Here is a 19104-nt window from a genome sequence, read left to right as displayed (position 1 = left end):
CAGCAAAGCGTAGGCACCCTACCTTTAATCGAGTGGACATCTGGAAGCCCTGTGGTTTCTCAGTCTCTCCTCCGGGCCAGATGATCTTCCGCTGATTGTTCATTACCACCTGCAGCGATGCCACACACATATGCAGCATTATAGGTGAACGCTGACAGAAGGCTTACTGCTGATGAGGCTCCAACACTGTGGGTGAGCATCACTAATGAGTCAGCTTTATATAACCACAGCTCAGCGGTTCTTTTATTTACTTCACCAACCTCTGACCTGTGCATCATTCAGGAACTTATTATTATCACACCTATCACCAGGGAACTGAAGCGCTGATGCTCGCAGTCCTTGCTGTTTGCTGTGTTTACATGGCAGGTCTGTTTAATCATTCATCCTTATTTACAAATGAATATAATTTTAGATTTGGCTTATCCTACTAGCTTTTCCCAAGCTTTCAACTGCATCTTACAGTCTTTATGAGGGATGTTTTTGGTGTAAAGCCAAAATACTATCCATAATGGGAAGGTGCACTAAAATCCCAAATTTCAGCATCTTGGTATAAATTGACATAAATGGAAGCCAGAGGCTGTCTGGAAGGAAGGATCTCTATCTGAAAAATTTGGTTGTGCATTGTAAAATGATCTTTTCTCCCTCCCTTTTGTCACTATTTCATACCCAGGGCTGATGAAGGACATGGTGAGCTTTCATTTTCAGATACATGCAGCTCCTGCTTGCCATCTAGAGTTGAGTGCTGTTAACAGTGGATAAATCTGCAATCCTCGTTCCAGAGCAGAAAAACATGCATAGTTCATAGCAAGCAATGATTCAACCAAAGGTGACATGATGCTACAGCAGTCTGTCCTTGCAAAATCAGTTTCAAATGCTTAAATAGTAGCTTAATATCTATTGCTAGACTACTGCTGCAGCCGAACAGCTTTGGCTGAACTGCAGAGTGTTGCTTTGCAGACTGAGGACTGTGGGGTTGCCCTACATTAACTGCATTGTACTATAGATAGAAAACTGGAGCTGCATGTCCTGTATGAATAAAAAACGTGGGGAGTAAGCGGAAACTAGGGAATGGACCTCTCTTTTTAAATATCTATAAACTTGCATTGCAGCTGTGTCAAGTAGCCAGACTTGCCTCTGTCTGTCAGTTTACCTGCGTTCCATTATATATGCCGACTTGAATGAGTCGACTCTTCTGGTAGTTGAGAATACTGTAGTGGGCATACTTCCTGTCTCCGTCATCATTGAACTCGACGCGTCCTGTGAGGCCCTCTGGGTATTTAGATGACATCAGCACCCTATGGGAAGCAAACGAAAAAGATTATTTGAGTAAATGAGCACACATGTGTTCATGCATGGATATCGTGTCATCCTTCAGGAGTCTAACAGTGCATTTTATTTTATATCGTTCTGCTCTCAATTCAGTGCATGTGGTAAAATGACTGATTCGCCACAGCTGAAAATATGCTGATCAGGCCAGAGCTGTGGTTGTTGAGCTGTGATGATATCTGCTGGATTTGTCACCACATCTGTTGGGAAGCAGTGCATTTACTTTTTGTTGTGCTGCTGAGAAACTGCTCTAAGTGGGTCAGTCGAAGCTCATTCGTTTCATTTGGAAGTGACAGATCCAGGGTTTCTAGTACCTTCTGGAAAACCTGCTGAACCTGTAACTCTGTAAGACAACTTCCCAGTCAAAACTTGAATAAAATATATAAATAAACATATTTTACATAGAAATCTAAATAGGCGGGTTGGGTTGAGGTTTGCTGACAGCTGCCTGTTGAACTGAGAAATCTAGATTTGATGCATCTGGTTGAATGAAATCAGGCTTTAAATTTAACTTGCAGATTTCTTGTGCTACATTGAAAATGTTTCCCTGGCCTCACAGTTAAAAAATCCAAATGTTAAAGAAATGCATATGAGTTGAAGTAGAAATAAAAATGATAATAATAAGAACAAAAATTCTGGATGTGTCCTGGAAAGAAATCTCAGAAATGGTTGGCTTCCAGTATTGCTTGTTAATAAACTTGTTTGTCATAAGAACTGAATTGTGACGCCCCTCAACAGAGCATTTTAAAGATTATCACACCTTGCCACAACCTGAAGTAATGCGTCAACCTTACCGTTTAAAGAGCGGCCCTGTTTTCCAGATGTTGGTGTTGCCCACGCATCCTCTCGGGGGTTCGGTGATATTCTCCTTCTCGAAGAGCTCCTGGATGGACTGCGCCACCACGGCCACGGCATCATTGATATGTGCTGACTCATTCTTCCCGTTGATGAGCTGGAGGCCGATCAGACCTGAGACCAGGCCGATGATAAAAGGTAATCACTGACCTGAGCAAACTACAGCCTCTCAGGATCCTTTTGCAATGCACAAAGTGGATAAAAACTTATAGGGTCTCCAGTTTAGACATCCTGAGTAAAGGTCAGACATCAGCTGCATGATCCATCTTCCCTGCCTGAAGATAACTCAGAAAATCTCCACATTTTGCCATTTAAGGGACGAGGCAACAGAATAAATGGATCATTTTTCTGATGTTGCTACCGGTGACCTTTTTACAGCATGTATAAAGAGTCCCTTGAAGTTGGATCAAATTTTTTTTGTTTGGCCCTTTCAGCTAAGGTTTGGGAATCAGCACAGGCAAAGCATTATTTGTGCAAGGGACAAACAATAATGCCACCAGACCTAAATTTAAACCAAGCAACAATCCAACTTCAGCTAAGTTTTCTGATTGCAACCAGGTCCATCAGTCTTGCAGACTCCTGCAAGAAGCTGCAGTGGAGGTGGGAGAGAGTGGACACGGACGGGACAACAGACGCTCTGCAGGGGTTGGTTGTGTTTGGAGTGCCCAGACACTTGACGTTTGTGATCAGAAAGTGGTAAAATACTGTGAGAGACTTGTGCGAAAAATCCAGGGATAGAGACAAAAAAGGCTGTTGTAGCTTACCATTCTATCAGTTATCTGTGGCAAAAATCTCCCTTTATAACTCATTAGAAACCAGGGCAAGATAACACAATGAATTTACTTTAAGATCACCCAAGACATACACATGTAAACTGAAAACAGTGTACTGTAGATACAGAGCACATTTAAACCTTTAAACACATAATGCTTAAACGTTTAAATGCTCAACACACAACAAGCACTTATGCAGTTAATCGTGTAACGCATCCATCTTTCAACGGTTAATCCCTCTAATCCTGCATGTGTTATGATCGGCCTCTGAGTGAAGCCGTGGGTTAACTCGTGGCTACATTCCCGCTGATCTCTGCTGGATGAACGTACCGTCTGGCGCCTCGCTCAGGGCTTTACCCGACATCTCCCGCTCGCCCACCAGCCACACGTAGCCCGAGCCCGTCATGTTGAGGAAGCGGGCAGCCTTGTACACTGCGGCAGCGTCCTCCTCACTGGAGTTTACCGTGTGGAGAGAAGACAAAGGATTGTTTTAGTGTGTGAAGAAGATCCTTTGTGTTTGGGATTGGTGCATGTCCAACTGATTCCAGCAAATAGCTATATTACATGACATTATTGATGTGAAATGTCTTTATATTGATGAGGATAATTTTTTAAGCTGCCTTTCATTTATTTATGCATTTATAGGATAGCTGATAGTCCTTAGGCAGACAGGAAAAAAGAGATTGAGAGCTACATAATAGTTGCTAGCTGGAACATTGCAGTTATAGGATTTGCGCTTTAACATTTGGTTAGAGGCATTTTGTTGTAATTTTATTGTATGGCTGCACCATGAGATCAAAAGCCAGTCTAGATTCTTGTGCAGCATTTCAGACAACTTTGAACACGAGGGCCCAAGACAACATGAAATCCAGTGGCATAATTTAGATGTCAACTGTAAGTGAACATTAGGATCCACAACTGGGTTCAGCAGAGGGTTTAACTTGAATTAGGTTTAAGATCGAGCTGAAAAGATTAGATGATTAAATGATGAGTCAATCTGCAGAAAATTAAAGGGCAACTATTTTGACAATTGATTCATTGTTGAAGTCAAAAGTACCCAAAAATCCTCACTTCCAACTTCTTTCCCTTTGGGGAATTTGCTGGTTTTCTTTGATGTTAATTGAATAAAGCTTTGGTCCATGTAAAGACATTAACTTGTACCTTCATAAATACTTTTTAACTTCAACTTTTTATTTGACATTTTAGAGAGCAGACAACTAATCAAGATCATGTTCAGCAGGTTAATAGATATTGAAAGCAGTCGGTAGCTGCAGCCGTACTCAGTCCTATCTTGGATGGTGGGCAGGTGTGAGGTGAATATGATACCTTCATCAATGCTCCGTCTGGCACTTTGCATGAAATAAGGGTGTAATGATAAAAAAAAATCCCACCTGGCGGACAGGATGATGACTCGGGCCTCCAGCTCTTTCGCCTCCAGCAGCAGGGCAGTTAAGTTAGTCTCCTGGCTGAACTGGAGGACTTTCTCTGCCTGTGATCGGGGCATAAGAAAGGTCAAGCCAGCTACTTTTCCCTACCTTAGACACCATGCTGCCTCTTTACCTGCTTGGTTCGAGCTTGGCCGATTTTGTTTGAAAACGGGAGACAGAGATAAAAAGGAAAGCGATCCAGGGGAACCGGCTGAACTAAAAAAAAAAAAAAAAGCTTGAAGGGAAAAAAAACTTTTGCATTTGTTCGCATGCAAACTGAGGGTTATCAAGGCTCCAAAGAAGGACGTGCATGTGTTAGGTAGGGGGAAGAAGAAGGTCAATGCAACCAGTAACTAAAAACGGGTGAAGGGGGGTGAGGGGGACGTTTTCCCCCAACAAAAAACTGCTGAAAACTAGGGAAGTGCTACAAAACAGGAGGAAGTAGCATCTGGGAAACGGTTTTGTCCCACACTACCGGTTCTCCACAAAGGAATGAACTTGCAAACTCTTTTTGTGTGTGAGTGTGTGTTCTGAGGACATGCATTCCTTTATTGAAGGAGAAAATGAAAATGATAAAAGCGGGGCGCTGTTGACTGATTTCTTTTCTTTTTTTCTGTAATGACCGAAAATTATAGATTTTTCATAACAAAATCATTCTTCATTTAAATCATAGGGAAATGTCTCAAAGTAAAAATTAAAGAAAACACGTGCTACCAAGAGAGGGACATTTCTGGGTCGGCTGGTGACTGGTTTGGGCTGGTTTCTAGTTGCTACGTTTGGAAAGTTGGTGGGCGGCGTGCATTGACCATGCAAATATACCTTAGGTCCTCGCTTGTTGTCATAGGACAGTTGGTCGAGGTTTTCATAGTTCCTTTTTTTATTCTGATGAGTAATGTGCACAGAGAAAATATGCAGACACAGAAAAATATTATAAACAGTTGAAAATGGAGGGCAGTAAAGCATTCCAACAAATCTCCACTTTTCTGCTTCAAATTGGGATCTTTAACAGTGGGGCTTGCAAAGAACATCAGAGTCGACCGCTCACTTATAATGCTGAAATCATGTGTACTTGAGGAAGCTATGAAACACTATTAAGGATGAATGTATTCAATGGACTCAATGCATAAAATATCAGTGCTGCTGAAAAATATAGAAAATATAGGATCAAAATGATCTGGCTCCAACAATAATGAATAGAAAATGCTCTGGAAACATTACACAACTTAACTTTTAACACACAAACAAGGCCAATCCGATGTTCAACACCACTCCAACACACCATCGAGTCCTTCTGGCTTCCTCAAACAAATCCAAGAAATAAAGCTAAAATAAGAGCTCCTTAAAAGCTTTATGGTATGTAAACTTGCAAAACTGCACTAGCAAACGTTTCATCTATCCAACCATCTGTTGAGGTGACGCAGCATCTTCCAGCACTGCCAGCTTCAGAGGAAGTTCTGCTCTTTGTGCTGTTAACTACATCAGAAGCTAGAAACCTGGATGACAGATTTTTGATAAAACTGGAGTTACAAATTCAACTTTACAAAATGATACTGAGTGATACTGAAAAAGGCAAAAGCTGTAATCAACCTTAAACCAATTTAAAAAATCCATTATTTCACAGTCTAATCACAGCCACACAAATGTAATTAATGGTGTGCAGCTTCAGAAAGATTTTGCAAAACAGAAAATGAGCATGAAATATCAAGAAAAACAAATTATGATCAGTACAGTTAGTATGCAGCACAGAATCCGGACACAGCACAACAAAGTGAGTCTCAGAGGTTGGTGAGCAGGTTCAACTTAATTCAGAGGCGTCACCATTTTGGACTGCAGTCCTGCTCTGTGTTCTCTAAGAGGAGACGCTCCGGAGTCCCGTCTCAGACAGGGAGCCATTTTGCGGGAAAACACATCATCTTTCTGCTTCACAGGGTTTCCTTCACAGCTGCCTGGCTTCACAGCTCGCACTTCAGTGCACTCTGGGTCCGTTTCCCTCCCTTCATCAGCACAAACTCTTCCATTCACAACTGACAGCTTTTAAGACCTATTACACAATCCCGACGCTATCGTGCACTTCGTGCCGAGAGGTTATCATTTAACCCTGAATCAGAATCCACACTTTAAAAAGATTTTATCCAGACAGAAGGGTGCAACAACATATTTCCAGTGTAATGAAAACACTATAACAAATTGTCAGAGGGGCTTCCTTATTTAATGAAGGAGATGCTCTAAAAATCTGTGATTTTCTAAAAGTTGGAAGAATAATGTATACCGCAAAAATAAACTGTGCAACACTAAATTGGAAAAAAGTAAAATATCCCACAAGTGAGACAATTTTTGCTTTTTTTTGTTGAGAAAACTAAAATATTAAGACTTGTGTGATGAGAACATTGCAATCACAGTCCAGTTCATTCAATCGTAACACTTAACTCACTACGTAATTACCGAGCTGCCACTCAGAATTGTTGCATAAAATGAGAGTCTCTTCTGTATCTTCAGCATGCTTCATGCTTTCCATTATAACATCCAGCAGCACACACACAAAAAACTGGCTTTGTCTTTTTTTCCCCCAGAGATTTTCTCAGCGCTCTATTTTTGTATCCTCAGCCAGGCATTAATATTTCATGTTGTGTTGGTCACGTTTGCACTCTGACTAAGTCCACTGTGTCCAGAGCCTTTTTGCTGGTGGTGACAGTGATCCCCCCGTGACTGCGTGACCTCGCTAACTCGCCACAAAGCTAAAAATAACATGAATTTACTGAGTTTATGAAGCTTGTCATGGTGATTACCAAGATTAACACCCCTCGCTTTTAATCAGAGCAGAATGTGATGACGCTGCAGTCTGCCGTGTCCAAACTAACTTCCTTTTCCATCACTTGCATTTACAGGTCAGCTGATCTGGTCATCCAAACAAACAGTAAATGATTGGTATGTTTGACTATGCCTCTGATGTTCTGGGGCACTTATCCACCAGTGAACATCCAAACATTTCCTTTTCATCGCTTCAGTATTTGAAGGTTCCTGATTTTGTAACAGTGCCAAACAGCAAAATCTTCAAACGTCAGGTGACGAAACTTTGAAGCTTTTACAAAATGAAAGAATGCATTTTAAGATTTGCAGTGTTTTTATTGTGCTTTTATATGCAATTTCCACAAGAATGACACCAACTATTATTTTAAAGATAAGGCTGTTGTAGTGTCTGCAGCACTCTGCCCTAAGCTCTCTGGTTCTTATGAAAGACGTAAATCTTCAGTTTAATTTTGTTCACTAAGCTCAGTCATTTCCGAAAACAGCTGGACACTGTAGGTTTTAACAAGCGTCACTCAAACAGTTGAAAACAGTGTCTTTATAGGAGGCTATTCTTAGTTGTGGATTAATGAACATTTGGCACTCTGGCGAGTATTTACAGCAGCAGGACAGTGTATCTGTGATGACCTCAAAATAAGCTGCAGTGTGTGTTTTCATGGTAATCCACTGCAACAGTGCGGCACACTGATGTGTTTTAATGGGTTTTTGGACAACAATGCAGCTCTATGACCCAGAGGAATCAGATATATCAGATTTTGGATACACACACAATAATTGTGAGAAGGCTCGATTCATTGTTGGCTTCGGACTTTTCAGTCGACAATAAGAAAACTATCCAATATCAGCAGCCTCACCCTCAGTTTTACCAAGTTTTCAGTGTAATTATTGCTGCACACATTTGGAGAGCTTCTCAAATAAATCATGCTCAGGGCCTGAAAATGCTCAAGCTGACCCTGCAGTCATGGCTAAATTATGCGTAATTAAAGCCTCATATCAGAGAGAGTTGCAGCAACTTCTCTCAGTATTATGTGAATGAATGGGAGATCCAGACTCAGATTATACAAGCATAAAAAGACCTTCCTGGATTCTCATCAGAGGCTTTTAATACACTAAATTCTATTCTCTAGCTCGGGATGTGAGTCATCCAGATGATCTGACTGTATCATTGTTTAAACTGCATGGATGTGGTTGCACAATCCAGCGTGATAAATCTAAACGCTTGAAATGTTTGCGTGGCTCGTAATCAATACTCATCCCGATCACTTAAGCAGCTTTCACTTTAGCTCCCTTCTGTGAATTACCTCAGGTCTGTGTCATATTCAGCCTCTCATCAGCTTCTGATTTAATTAAATCTCTGAATCAGGACTCATTTCACTCTGCCACACAATTACAGCAAAGAGCCCCAGAGAGGGACGAGCATCACGGAGTATAACAGAGAAAAATATCCCAAGGTAATTTTATCCTATTAAATGGATGCAATAGCCCCCCCCCTTCTGTTCCTAAAGGGCACACATCATCGCAGTCTCAAGTCTGTTTTGGCTCAAAGAAGATCAGCATTTCAGTGACCCACATACACAGCTCAGAGCTACCCTTAAAAAGGATGCATCAGCGGTATCTGAAAAGACGAATAAAAAAAATCTCATATCTTGAGAACATGACCTAGCAGGGGGCAATAAACACAAGGCCTCGGTGTACAACAATGACGCCGACCATTCATCACGCATTGAGAGGGAAGGAACACCTGACTTCCACCACGGCATCAATAAAACACTTCAGTCTGTGATGGTTTACAAAGCCCCACGTTAAAGTCCTCTATTTGGCTCCCATTGTGGATAGACACAGGATAATTTGGACTATGGCGAAAAGCAACGTGAGGATGAGCAAATAAACATACAAACTTTTGTCAGATTAGACCACATTAGACGCTGTTGATGCCTCTAGGAATGTTAGCCAATGTTTACACAATGGTGAGAAAGAGATGTGGCCACACAACAGAAAGGAAAACAGTTACATACATAGAAGACCTCTGAGGTTTAAAGAACCTTACTCACTCGCACACTCATGCTCACACACTCTGGAGGGGCTGGGGGCCGGAGCGTCTCACCTTTGTTTCCCGCTCCTCCAAGAGGGTCTCGAGTCTCTTTTGAGCAGCCCGCCCCTCGTGGTCGTCGCTCACTATCAGGATGATGTGGTTCCAGTTGAACTCGCGCATCAGGTCGAACCACACGTGCGCCTGGTGGGAGTAGGGAGGGACTGTCCGCAGAAAGGACAGGTGGATACTCTGAGGAGCACCAAGCAGGAAACAGAGATTAGCATTATGAGTGAACAGCTTCATTTTGAATGCATGGCTCCTCACCCATAGCAAAAGATTACTGAAGTCTTTACACGTAGCAGAAGATTAATTCATAATTACGATATGCATGATAAGGCCAGAAGTCTGCGGACCAAACCTTAACCAGTCAGATCAGTCTCAGTATTAATAAATACACACAGAGGGATTCACAGATGGATTATTTAAATTTACATATAAATGACTCTCCACATAAATGCACACGAAAATATGTATTGTATATAAATGCAAAACAAATCCACGTGTAAAGATTAAGGTTACAAATGCACACACAGACTGCTTGCTCAATGATGCCCTGGACTCAAACAGAGGGAGCCATCTGATTGGCTTCAAATAATTCCCTGTTGAAAAAAAATTATTTGCAAATCGAGCATTGTCAAACTGCCTGAAACAGCCTGCACACAAATGCAGTGAAGTCGGCATCAGCACGAATGGCACGTTCAGGAATGACATATGGATGTAATGTTAGGGTGTCCACGTATTGTTGGCCGTACGGTGCTTTCATAACTGCATGCTAACAAAGCATAGACACACAATACACTGAAGGTTGAAATACTTGCAGCTGAATGTGCTCTAGAAAACACAATATCATGCATTGATCAGTTTTTAGGTGGTAAATAAATGCCAAGCTCAATCACTGATGTACAAACATCTTGTAACAAAAAGCATTAAAAAGGTCTTAATCCACACACTGACCCCTCGGGCTCTCTTCAATCTCTGCATTTACCTCTAATTGCCTTTAACTTGCAAGATTAGGCTAGACGTCACTTAAATAGGCTTTAAATTGAGTTATTAAAGTCCTTGGCATTTTTGCTTTAAAGTTTCATTTCAGTGGCTTGCGCCTCATAAAAACATTACTCGGGTATTATTAATGATGTTCTTTCGTTTTTACCTGGAAACCCATTTAATCACAGCTCCTCTAATGGACAGTGATGGGATGTTTAATCTAGGAAGCTTTTGAAGCCGCCCCAGGGGAGCTCCTTACTCCCTCGCTCTCTTCCTGCTTCCCTCTCTCTCTATCTCTCTTTACATCTCCCTCGTCCATCACTCACCTTGTCTGAGTAGATGGACATGCGGGTGGTGAGCCCCACCACGGGAATGCGGTAGAAGCCTGCAGTGTAGGAGACAGGCGTTGGAGTGAGGTGGTCATTGGACTGGGGAGGGTGACTCACCAGGATAGCATAGACCTGCAGAGACATAGAAGAAGAGCACTCTGTCATTCTGACTCTGGCATTAAGACGGAATGGTAACACCACCAATCGTACCTTGATAAAGATTTAAATCTTAAAGATATCCAGTTTAGACATGCTGCAGATTGTCTCTGTCACACATACTACCTCTGAAATCTTCAGCTTTCCTGCACCCAAACTATAAGACATGAAAGACAGAGCCATCCCACACCTAACCCTCACAATAGCAAATGACACTGATCACCCCCTCAGTCATCACGTCACATCACAGCCACCCGGATGGAGAAACAGGACCTTAAAATGGAGGCGAGCTCGCTTCAGCGAGAGTTTTGTCCCCCTCTGCCACTGCAGCATCAAACACATGTTGTGTGCGGAGACGTATGAATGTATTTATGGAGGCTCTTGTCTTTATTTGTATGCTGCTGTGTTTTCTCTGTGTGTTTCTGTGTTGAACTAACTGTATTTGCAGACAATATATCACAAACATATAATCATATTTAAAGATTTATTTCACACAACAAATATGCATTATGATAAAATCAGCCAACCAGGGCTGGGTTGACCTGCTGGTGGGCCCAAAAAGTGAGTTGTGGGCCCCTTTTATTCCATTCATGCTCCCTAAGTTAGTTTGGTTCTGAGCAGAATGAATTCATTTAAATATTATATACTGTGTGACATGACATGCAGGGGCCACCTTAATCATTTATAATGAATGAAGTGATCACAAACTCATTGCCACAGTAAATCTAGGGCAACTGGGGCCCCATGAGAATCTGGGACCCTGCTGCAGTTGTCTGCTTTGCCTGGTCTGCAATCCAGCCTTGGCAGAAACATCTGTTTTTCTACCTCCAGATGAATTTAATTTGCGTGCACTTTAAATACAGCAAAATATAATCATCTTTTAGTGGACGCAACTGCCACTCTAAAATGTTGTATAACAGGTTAAAAATAACATTTTTGAACCAAATGTCTGCATAAATTGTAGTTAGGGACAAACTCAAATATGACAAAAGAAATAGAAGAGAAAAGATGTCTCTTCCTTTATTCAAAGTATCTTCACTGTGTGGGTTGGCAGACTAATATTAATTTGCGGCTGCTTGCCTTAGTCTTATCTCTGCATTAAGCAAACCAAATGTGGCCAACTACTCCAGTTAAAAAACAAAAAAAGAATTTTCTGTGAGCTCAGCCTTGGGAAATGCCTCGGAGATGTGAAGGAAGAGGAATGAAGCTGGCACGGCTGTGCAGGCATGGATTATTGGATGTGAGCAGTCCGTATGGCTGGGTCAAAAATGAGGTCCATCTTCCAAGGACTGCTCCCAGGCATCTACTCCTCCATCTGCCATGCACTCCCCTTCACAGTAACTGTTATGACCAACAAGCCGATCTCATCTGATTTACAAAAGAGGTTGTGTGTGTGTGTGTGTGTGTGTGTGTGTGTGTGTGTGTGTGTGTGTGTGTGTGTGTGTGTGTGTGTGTGTGTGTGTGTGTGTGTGTGGCCTTGTTTTTCTGTGTTTGTGGGATCACGGGACAATATTATGGGGACCAAAATAATGGACCCCACAATGTAAATCATTATATTTCAGGCTAAAGACTGGCCTAGGCAAGTAGTGCTTGTGGCTAGCCTCCAGGAAATTAACGGAAGTCTATGTTAAGTGTCCAAAAGTGTTGACAATAAAGCTTGTGTGCGTGTATCTGCAGAACTGATTACACCATTGTTGGTGTAATCTGTACAGCCTAATGGGTGGATGGCACGCTCATACTTTGAGCGAACATGTGACAGTAGACTGGGTGCGACAGTATTATTCTCCAAGCCTGTAGCAGTTAGAGCCATTACACTAAGCAGAGGACCAAGGACATGAAAGCAGCACTGAAGCTGTGGGCGTGGGTTGCTCTCATGAAGCCTCATTATGTGTGTGGAAGAGGCAGGAGCGAGCGCAAGAGGGACTTGACGCCTCTACATGCAGTGGCATAATGTTGATGCTTTTAAAAGGCATGTTGAGCATCACAGCATGTGAGGATGTGTGTTTGAACTCTCAAAGGCGCACACACGCTCATCATGCATTACTTATGACATATGTTTTGTTTGTTAGATCTGCAGCACGTAAGGCTTGACTCTTTAGGACTGTTGCATAGCTAAAAGATCATTCTTCCCTGGGAAATTTGCATTTAAGCACTGATCAAACAGGAATCTCATACTTCTAAAAGGCAGTTTTTTTCATATTACTCCTGCATCATATCACACAGATTGCAGCTGAGTGAGTGATCCACCCCTGAAGGACAACATACAGGAACTCAAGCTGTCCGCAGCCGTGTCACTGACACGTTATCATGCAGCACACACACGGTGTGAGCCAAGTTGTTAATTGTAAACGACATATCGCACATTTTCACTCATCACTGGTTCCTTTGCAGTTCAGTAGATCCGCAGCTGTGTGTCCTGAAATGTACAGTTGCCCTTTCATCCAAGATATGCCCCAAACCAAAGCCTATTTTTGGATGTCTGTAAAACAGATGGGTCAGTGGGGAGTTCTCTGTATTAGAATTATACAAAGTGGACTAATTTGTGGGCTATGTGCTCAGGCGTGGAGCGGATTCCAAACTGGACAAATGACAGCCCTGTAAAGATGTATGGGCTCGTTTTTTTCTGTACATTTGGTAATATGTTCATGCTGAATGGAAAATTAGTCACAGAAAAGGATAGACAACTGTTCAGACTGACTAGTCATGGCAGCAGAACCGGTCTTTTGCACTTCAATGGCCTTTTGGGTAAGAAAACATCTGATGTGTGGAATGTTTCCTGAAAGCAGCAACTTCCCATTGCAAGGCGCGGGGGTTTGTTCCTCCAAAACACTGACTATTCAAACAGTTTCACAGCTAGGTGGACGTGTGCATTGATAATACGTAGCCTGAGTTATGTGCTGTGATTATTAAGCAGTTGTTTGCTTTAGCGCCCATGCAGAGGTGGCAGTAAACTACCTGACTGGAGATGAGGTCCTCGCAGACGGAGAGAGCCATCTGGATGGCGTTGGGCTTGTGCGTTACGGAGATCGCTGTCAGCTTAAATTTATCCCTGCCGTAGACCTGGTTGGCCTGGGTCACGGCATCTTTGAAGACCTGCTCGTACCTCTTCTGGCTCAGGACGGCCCCGATGTTCACGATTTTCGGCTCGCAGCCGGCCCGCGCGCAGGAGCACGAGAAGAGCACCGCCAGCAGAAACAGACGCATCGTGTGGACCACCAAACAGAACAGCGCAGCTCGGTCGCTTTTCTTGTCCCCGGTGGCGGGTCGGCTCGACCAGCTTCTGGACAGCAGCACGGCTCAGCCAGTTGAATGCGCGACTGCAGACACGATCCAGGTGGGTGGTGTGAGCGAGGGAGGGAGGCCAAGAAAAGAAGGAGAAGACTGGGGAAAAAAAGGTGGATTTATGTGCAATGCGGAGGAATGTGCATGGTCATATTAGAGGCAGGCTGTCAACCAGGAACGACCGAAACGAATTGTCCAGCTTCCCCCCTTTTTTCCTTCCCTCCCTGCAGAAATGTTCAAACCTCCGAACGGTTTTGAAGAGTCAAACTATACTCCAAGCTTCCAGCCGACTTCCTCTACCGGTGTATATCGCTCCCTCCAGCGGCTGCTCCGTGCGCTCTGTGCGGTCTGCTCACACCGATGCGTCGCTGGCTGGTCGCTCCGGGCTGAGCGGCTGCTGTCCTTGGTGCTGACAGCTGTGCATGCGCGCCGCGGCGGTACTGCGCGCTCCCGTCGTATCTGCTCCCCACTCTGGGCTTTGCGCGTTGGCGTGCTGCTGCTCCTTCTGCTGATGATGCTGGAGTAGAAGCTGATCATATGAAAAATGAATGCGCTTACTTGCTCAAAATACACTCGATCACCATGCTAGTCGTAATAGGACATGAAAGGCAAGATCAGCGCACGTGTCGTGTTAGGTCGCCGTACCTGCAGGGCATGGATAGTCTGCAAAATTAATTCAGATGAATATGCGGGCTCTGTTAATGCGTATGGTTGGAAATGAGACTTAGACCGTTATGAGAATCCCCCCTCAAATAGCCTGATTGCACACAAGCAGATGGGGGGAGGAGTGAGGGTTGTTTGTACCAATCTAGCGGGTTTCAGGTCAGAGTTGGGCCATGACACCGGCTTTGATGTGAGTTATGTTCCTCCAAACTGGAAGGAGAGTCTGATTTGTCGTGGAGCTCTCTGCGTAACGTGGAACCGACCTCATTGGACAGCTCATTAATCGCGCTGCATGTCAGTGCCATCCGTCTTTCCAGCCGTCGCACTTCAACACGAGCGGGCCTTACGGGTCTCGCGTCGGTTATCACGCGTGTTAGTGCGGACGCGGAGTCAAATCAGACTGCATGTTGTGTAATCTCTGACCCCGCGCCTTGGAGTGTTGAAGTGACTGCAGCTAGAAACACAGCATCAACCTCCTGGTTACCTTGGAAACAAGATTTTTCACAACACACACGCACACGTGCACACGCGCGCACAAAAAGCGGATCTCTACAATACTCTCTGGCAAGCCGACAGTGAGTTTATTGATCACAGCAGGGCAGGTCCAAATAAATTACTTAAAACTGACCTGCACACCAAAATGAAAAGATAAACAGACAGTTAGTCAGAGACTCGTTGGTTAAGCAGCCCTTTGTCATTTTCATTTAGCAAATCAATTATTTGAATGTTTTTCCGCAAAGGGATCGGTGTTGTGTGTTTATTTCTTGTATTAACGCCACTGCATTGAAAAAGGTGTTTTGTAAATGAGGCCAGCATAACCCAACAGTGTTCTGAATTATAAATCACACAACACTGTGGCGTCTCTCTGTGTTGCAGTGAGCTGATGAATTAATCACAAGGCTGAAGAAATCAACAGTCATCAGCTGCTGGTTGTGTGCTTTCAAAATGAGCTCCTCTGCTTTTAGGATTTGGTAAGGTTTTTTTTTTTTTTTCTTTCTTTTCATCACTTTAGACGAAGGAAATGTTATTCACGTGCACTGGCTATGAAACAGGTTTATGTGTAGCTGTCTAATGATTCCTCACCTTACTTTTAAAATTATTGTTGGAACATTTTTCTGCAAGAACAAGAACCTGGGTATTTAAAAAGAATTGACCAGACACTAAATAAATGAAGGAGAGCTGGACTTCATTTTCAATTCAGTTCTTCCAGATCCATCGTCCAAAACGAAAAAAAAAAAAAAAAAAAAAAAAAAAGTATTAAGAAAAGATAAAGTTTGATAAAGTTGAGTCTTGACCAAACAAAGGTTGAATATAGACTTTCTGATGAAGACTTCTCCCAGTCTTTATCAGTAGATGACGTTTGCTCAGAACAGATGTTTACAAACCGTTGGTGTCTTTTTCATGCCTCCTGAATGTGTATTTAAAACAAAGATAGGATAATTCAATTTTTTTTCAAGTAGTTTTTAGCAAAGATGTTGGAGCATTACCCATTAATAAGCATTTAATCCACCACTTTAACTGACACCTAAAAATCCAAGCACAGAAATCCATGGACAATTATAAAACATTAAAACTATAAACAACTGTTATAAAATCAAATTGCCGTCATCACTAAAGAACCAGAGCAGGAAAATGCCCCTAAAGGCAACACAACAATATTCCAGTTTCAAAGGAAAAAAGCAACATTTTTGTATCAATTACATGAGAGTGCTAAATGTGTCTAGTATGGGAAATTAGAATACATTTTGTAGAAAGTGAGGTTGGTTGGTTCTAGTTCCACACAAAACACACTGCCTCCAAAAAGACAGGAACGGAGAGGTCCCTGTGACCATCAAACCACTGAAAACACCTGAAAAAATAATGATGATGGACAGCACACCTGATGCTTTCTCTCCTGCCACAGTCTGTAAACGCACGACTTATTGGATGGCCTTGGCTCTTATTAAATTTAGAGTTTATGAAGCCCTTCTCTTCATCTCCTCCAGCCCACTCGTCCACCACTCACACATCAATAAAGCTGAACCAAATCCGATCTGCAGCCATTAGTATGGTATGGAATAAGTTTGCTTGTTTGCTACTGACTCCCCAGCTCAGTGACACTAACGCACAAAAATAACAGCAGGCAGTCTAGCACACAAAGATCAGGCTGTTAAACTTCAGTATACACACATACACGCTATTCACACATGGATGCACACACACACACAGACACACTTGATTTCACACTTTAAGTCGCTCGCCCACATAGAAGTAAGAGGCCACAGACTCATACACCACCCACACAGTCCTCTGTAAGGCTAGAACAGGGACGTTTGTGTGTATGTGTGTGTATTAAAACTGTTGTTGTGTAGGTTAATATCAAACAGTTTCTCATGACCTAACACAGTCATTGCCATCATGCTGTACATTTGGTTGGAAAATATTTTTTTAGGCATGCAATAAGTTAAGTACTGCAACAATATATACAAAGAATGATGAGGCAGTAAACAATATATATAATGAAATGTACAATGTGCAGGTACTTATTTTGACAGTGACTGATAATAGTGCATTATTGGGCGATAAATGGCCAGGCAGTGGACGTTTTGGTGTCAGAGGTTTTGTGACACTGAATGACAAGCTATCAGGGTGACGGCTTGAGGGAAGAAAGTGTTTTTTGTGCCTGGATGTTTTGGCGTTCAGTGATCTGAAGCTCCTATCAGAGGGAAGAAGTTAGAGCAGGTCGAGTCCAGGATGTCAGGGGTCTGCAGTGATGCTTCAGTGACTTTCTCATCAACCCTTATAACCCATCGCAGTCTCTTTTTGTCCTGTTTGGCAGCAGACCCAAACCAGACGATCGATGGATGTGCATAGAACTGACTGGATTATTCCTTTGTAGAACTGGATCGGCAGCTGTTGAGGCAGGTTGAACCACCTGAGCTGACGTAGGAGATACATCCTCTCTTGTGTTGTTGCACAAGAGAGGATTGAGGCTATTTTTGAAGGTCCTGGGAGAAAGTCTGAAGGTTTCCACAGTGGAAACACTGTTGCTGAGGGTGGTGACAGGAGGCAGTGGGGCCCCTCCTGAAGTCCACTGTCATCACCACAGTTTTGAATGTGTTGCTCCACGTTGTTCTGAATGCACCAGAGGAGCTGTTCAAACTCCTGTCTGCATGCAGACTCATCACCATCCCGGATGAGACTGATGAGTGTTGTGTCATCGGCAAGCTTCAGGAGGTGCAGTTGGTGTAAAGGGAGAAGAGAAGGGGGGAGAGCACACATCCCTGCGGGGCTCCAGTGCTGTTGTGATTTTCCCCCGCCTCACCTGCTGCTTCCTGTCTGTCAGAAGTTTGTTATTCACTGGCAAGTGGAGGCTGATACAGTGAGCTTTGAGTTCTGAGTGGAGGACGTCTGGGATGATGGTGTTGAACGCTGAGCTGAAATGCAGGGTCCCTCCATATGGCCCTGAGCAGGCAAGGTGTTGCAGGATGTAGTTCAGTCCCATGTTGACTGTGTATATGCATTCAGGTCATCGGTCAGTTGATGGTCCTCAGCTGTGTGGGGTGATGGGCTCCTGTAGTTGTCCTGCAGCCTCCTCCACACTGATGAAGGGTTGTTAGCTGAAAAGCTGTCCTCCAGACAGAGGGACAGAGCAGCATGCGTCCTTTAATATTGTGTTGCAATGTTTTAGTGTATTACTGTCACTTGTGATTTTACCAAACAATTAAAAAATATGACTGAATGCAACAAAAAATAATATTCTTCATTAAATAATTAAAATAGACTGTAAAGATTTTTAATAATGCATTTTTTTTACTTGTCAATTAACCTCCAATCAGCTGGTTTAAAAAAGCAAAACTTTTCTCCTTTCCATAGATAGAAATAGGGAAATTCACAAGTTCCAGCATATTCCACAAATTTTAAGTAAAAGGCATGCAATAAGCCCTGCGATCGACTGGCGACCGGTCCAGGGTGTACCCTGCCTCTCGCCCATTGACGGCTCGGATAGGCTCCAGCACCCCCCACAACCCCGAAAGGGATACGCGGTATCGAAAATGGATGGATGGATGGATGGATGGATGGATGGATGGATGGATGGATGGATGGATGGATGGCATGCAATAAATAATCTAAAAGCACAGCAAGCAAAGAATTAAAAGTTAAAGGTACAAAATGTAAAAATGTCCACATGTCCAGTGCAATATGACTAAAAGTTTGTCCACTGCAAACAGAATTAAAGGTAAAAATGTCCAAACAGAAGTAAAAGTAAAAATGTCCAATGCAACAGAAAGCAAGTTTAAATGTCAAGTGTTTAAGTGAGTTTAAATGAGATGTCCATAGTTTAAATGTCCAGTGCAAACAGAATGCAAGTGAAGGTGCATGTTGAACAGAGTTATCGTACAGATTCCATTCAGGACATTGAAGAATGTTGA

The 19104-nt window shown here is 42.9% G+C and overlaps 1 protein-coding gene across 10 annotated transcripts in view; it reads right to left on the bottom strand.

The window, feature by feature from the left end:
• The window catches only part of grin1a (glutamate receptor, ionotropic, N-methyl D-aspartate 1a), a 32051-nt gene extending 17297 nt beyond the window's left edge, over positions 1–14754 (bottom strand). For 6 of the 10 annotated variants that reach the window (XM_070989325.1, XM_070989327.1, XM_070989332.1 and 3 more), the window contains exons 1-9: positions 13703–14754; positions 10589–10723; positions 9291–9467; positions 5201–5263; positions 4346–4443; positions 3285–3406; positions 2121–2295; positions 1151–1295; positions 23–109 (exon numbers count right to left, since the gene is read on the bottom strand). In XM_070989325.1, the coding sequence (XP_070845426.1) occupies positions 23–109; positions 1151–1295; positions 2121–2295; positions 3285–3406; positions 4346–4443; positions 5201–5263; positions 9291–9467; positions 10589–10723; positions 13703–13951 (1251 nt within the window). In that variant the 5' untranslated portion in view covers positions 13952–14754. The remainder of the gene's footprint in view (positions 1–22; positions 110–1150; positions 1296–2120; positions 2296–3284; positions 3407–4345; positions 4444–5200; positions 5264–9290; positions 9468–10588; positions 10724–13702) is intronic. The other 4 variants (XM_070989330.1, XM_070989331.1, XM_070989334.1 and 1 more) reach the window with 2 other exon arrangements.
• Between the last annotated feature and the right edge of the window lie 4350 nt (positions 14755–19104).

Source organism: Chaetodon trifascialis, chromosome 20 (genome assembly GCF_039877785.1).
Source record: "Chaetodon trifascialis isolate fChaTrf1 chromosome 20, fChaTrf1.hap1, whole genome shotgun sequence".
NCBI lineage: Eukaryota > Metazoa > Chordata > Actinopteri > Chaetodontiformes > Chaetodontidae > Chaetodon > Chaetodon trifascialis.
Note: the sequence above shows the minus strand (reverse complement) of the source record. Positions and strands in the feature narration are given on the sequence as shown.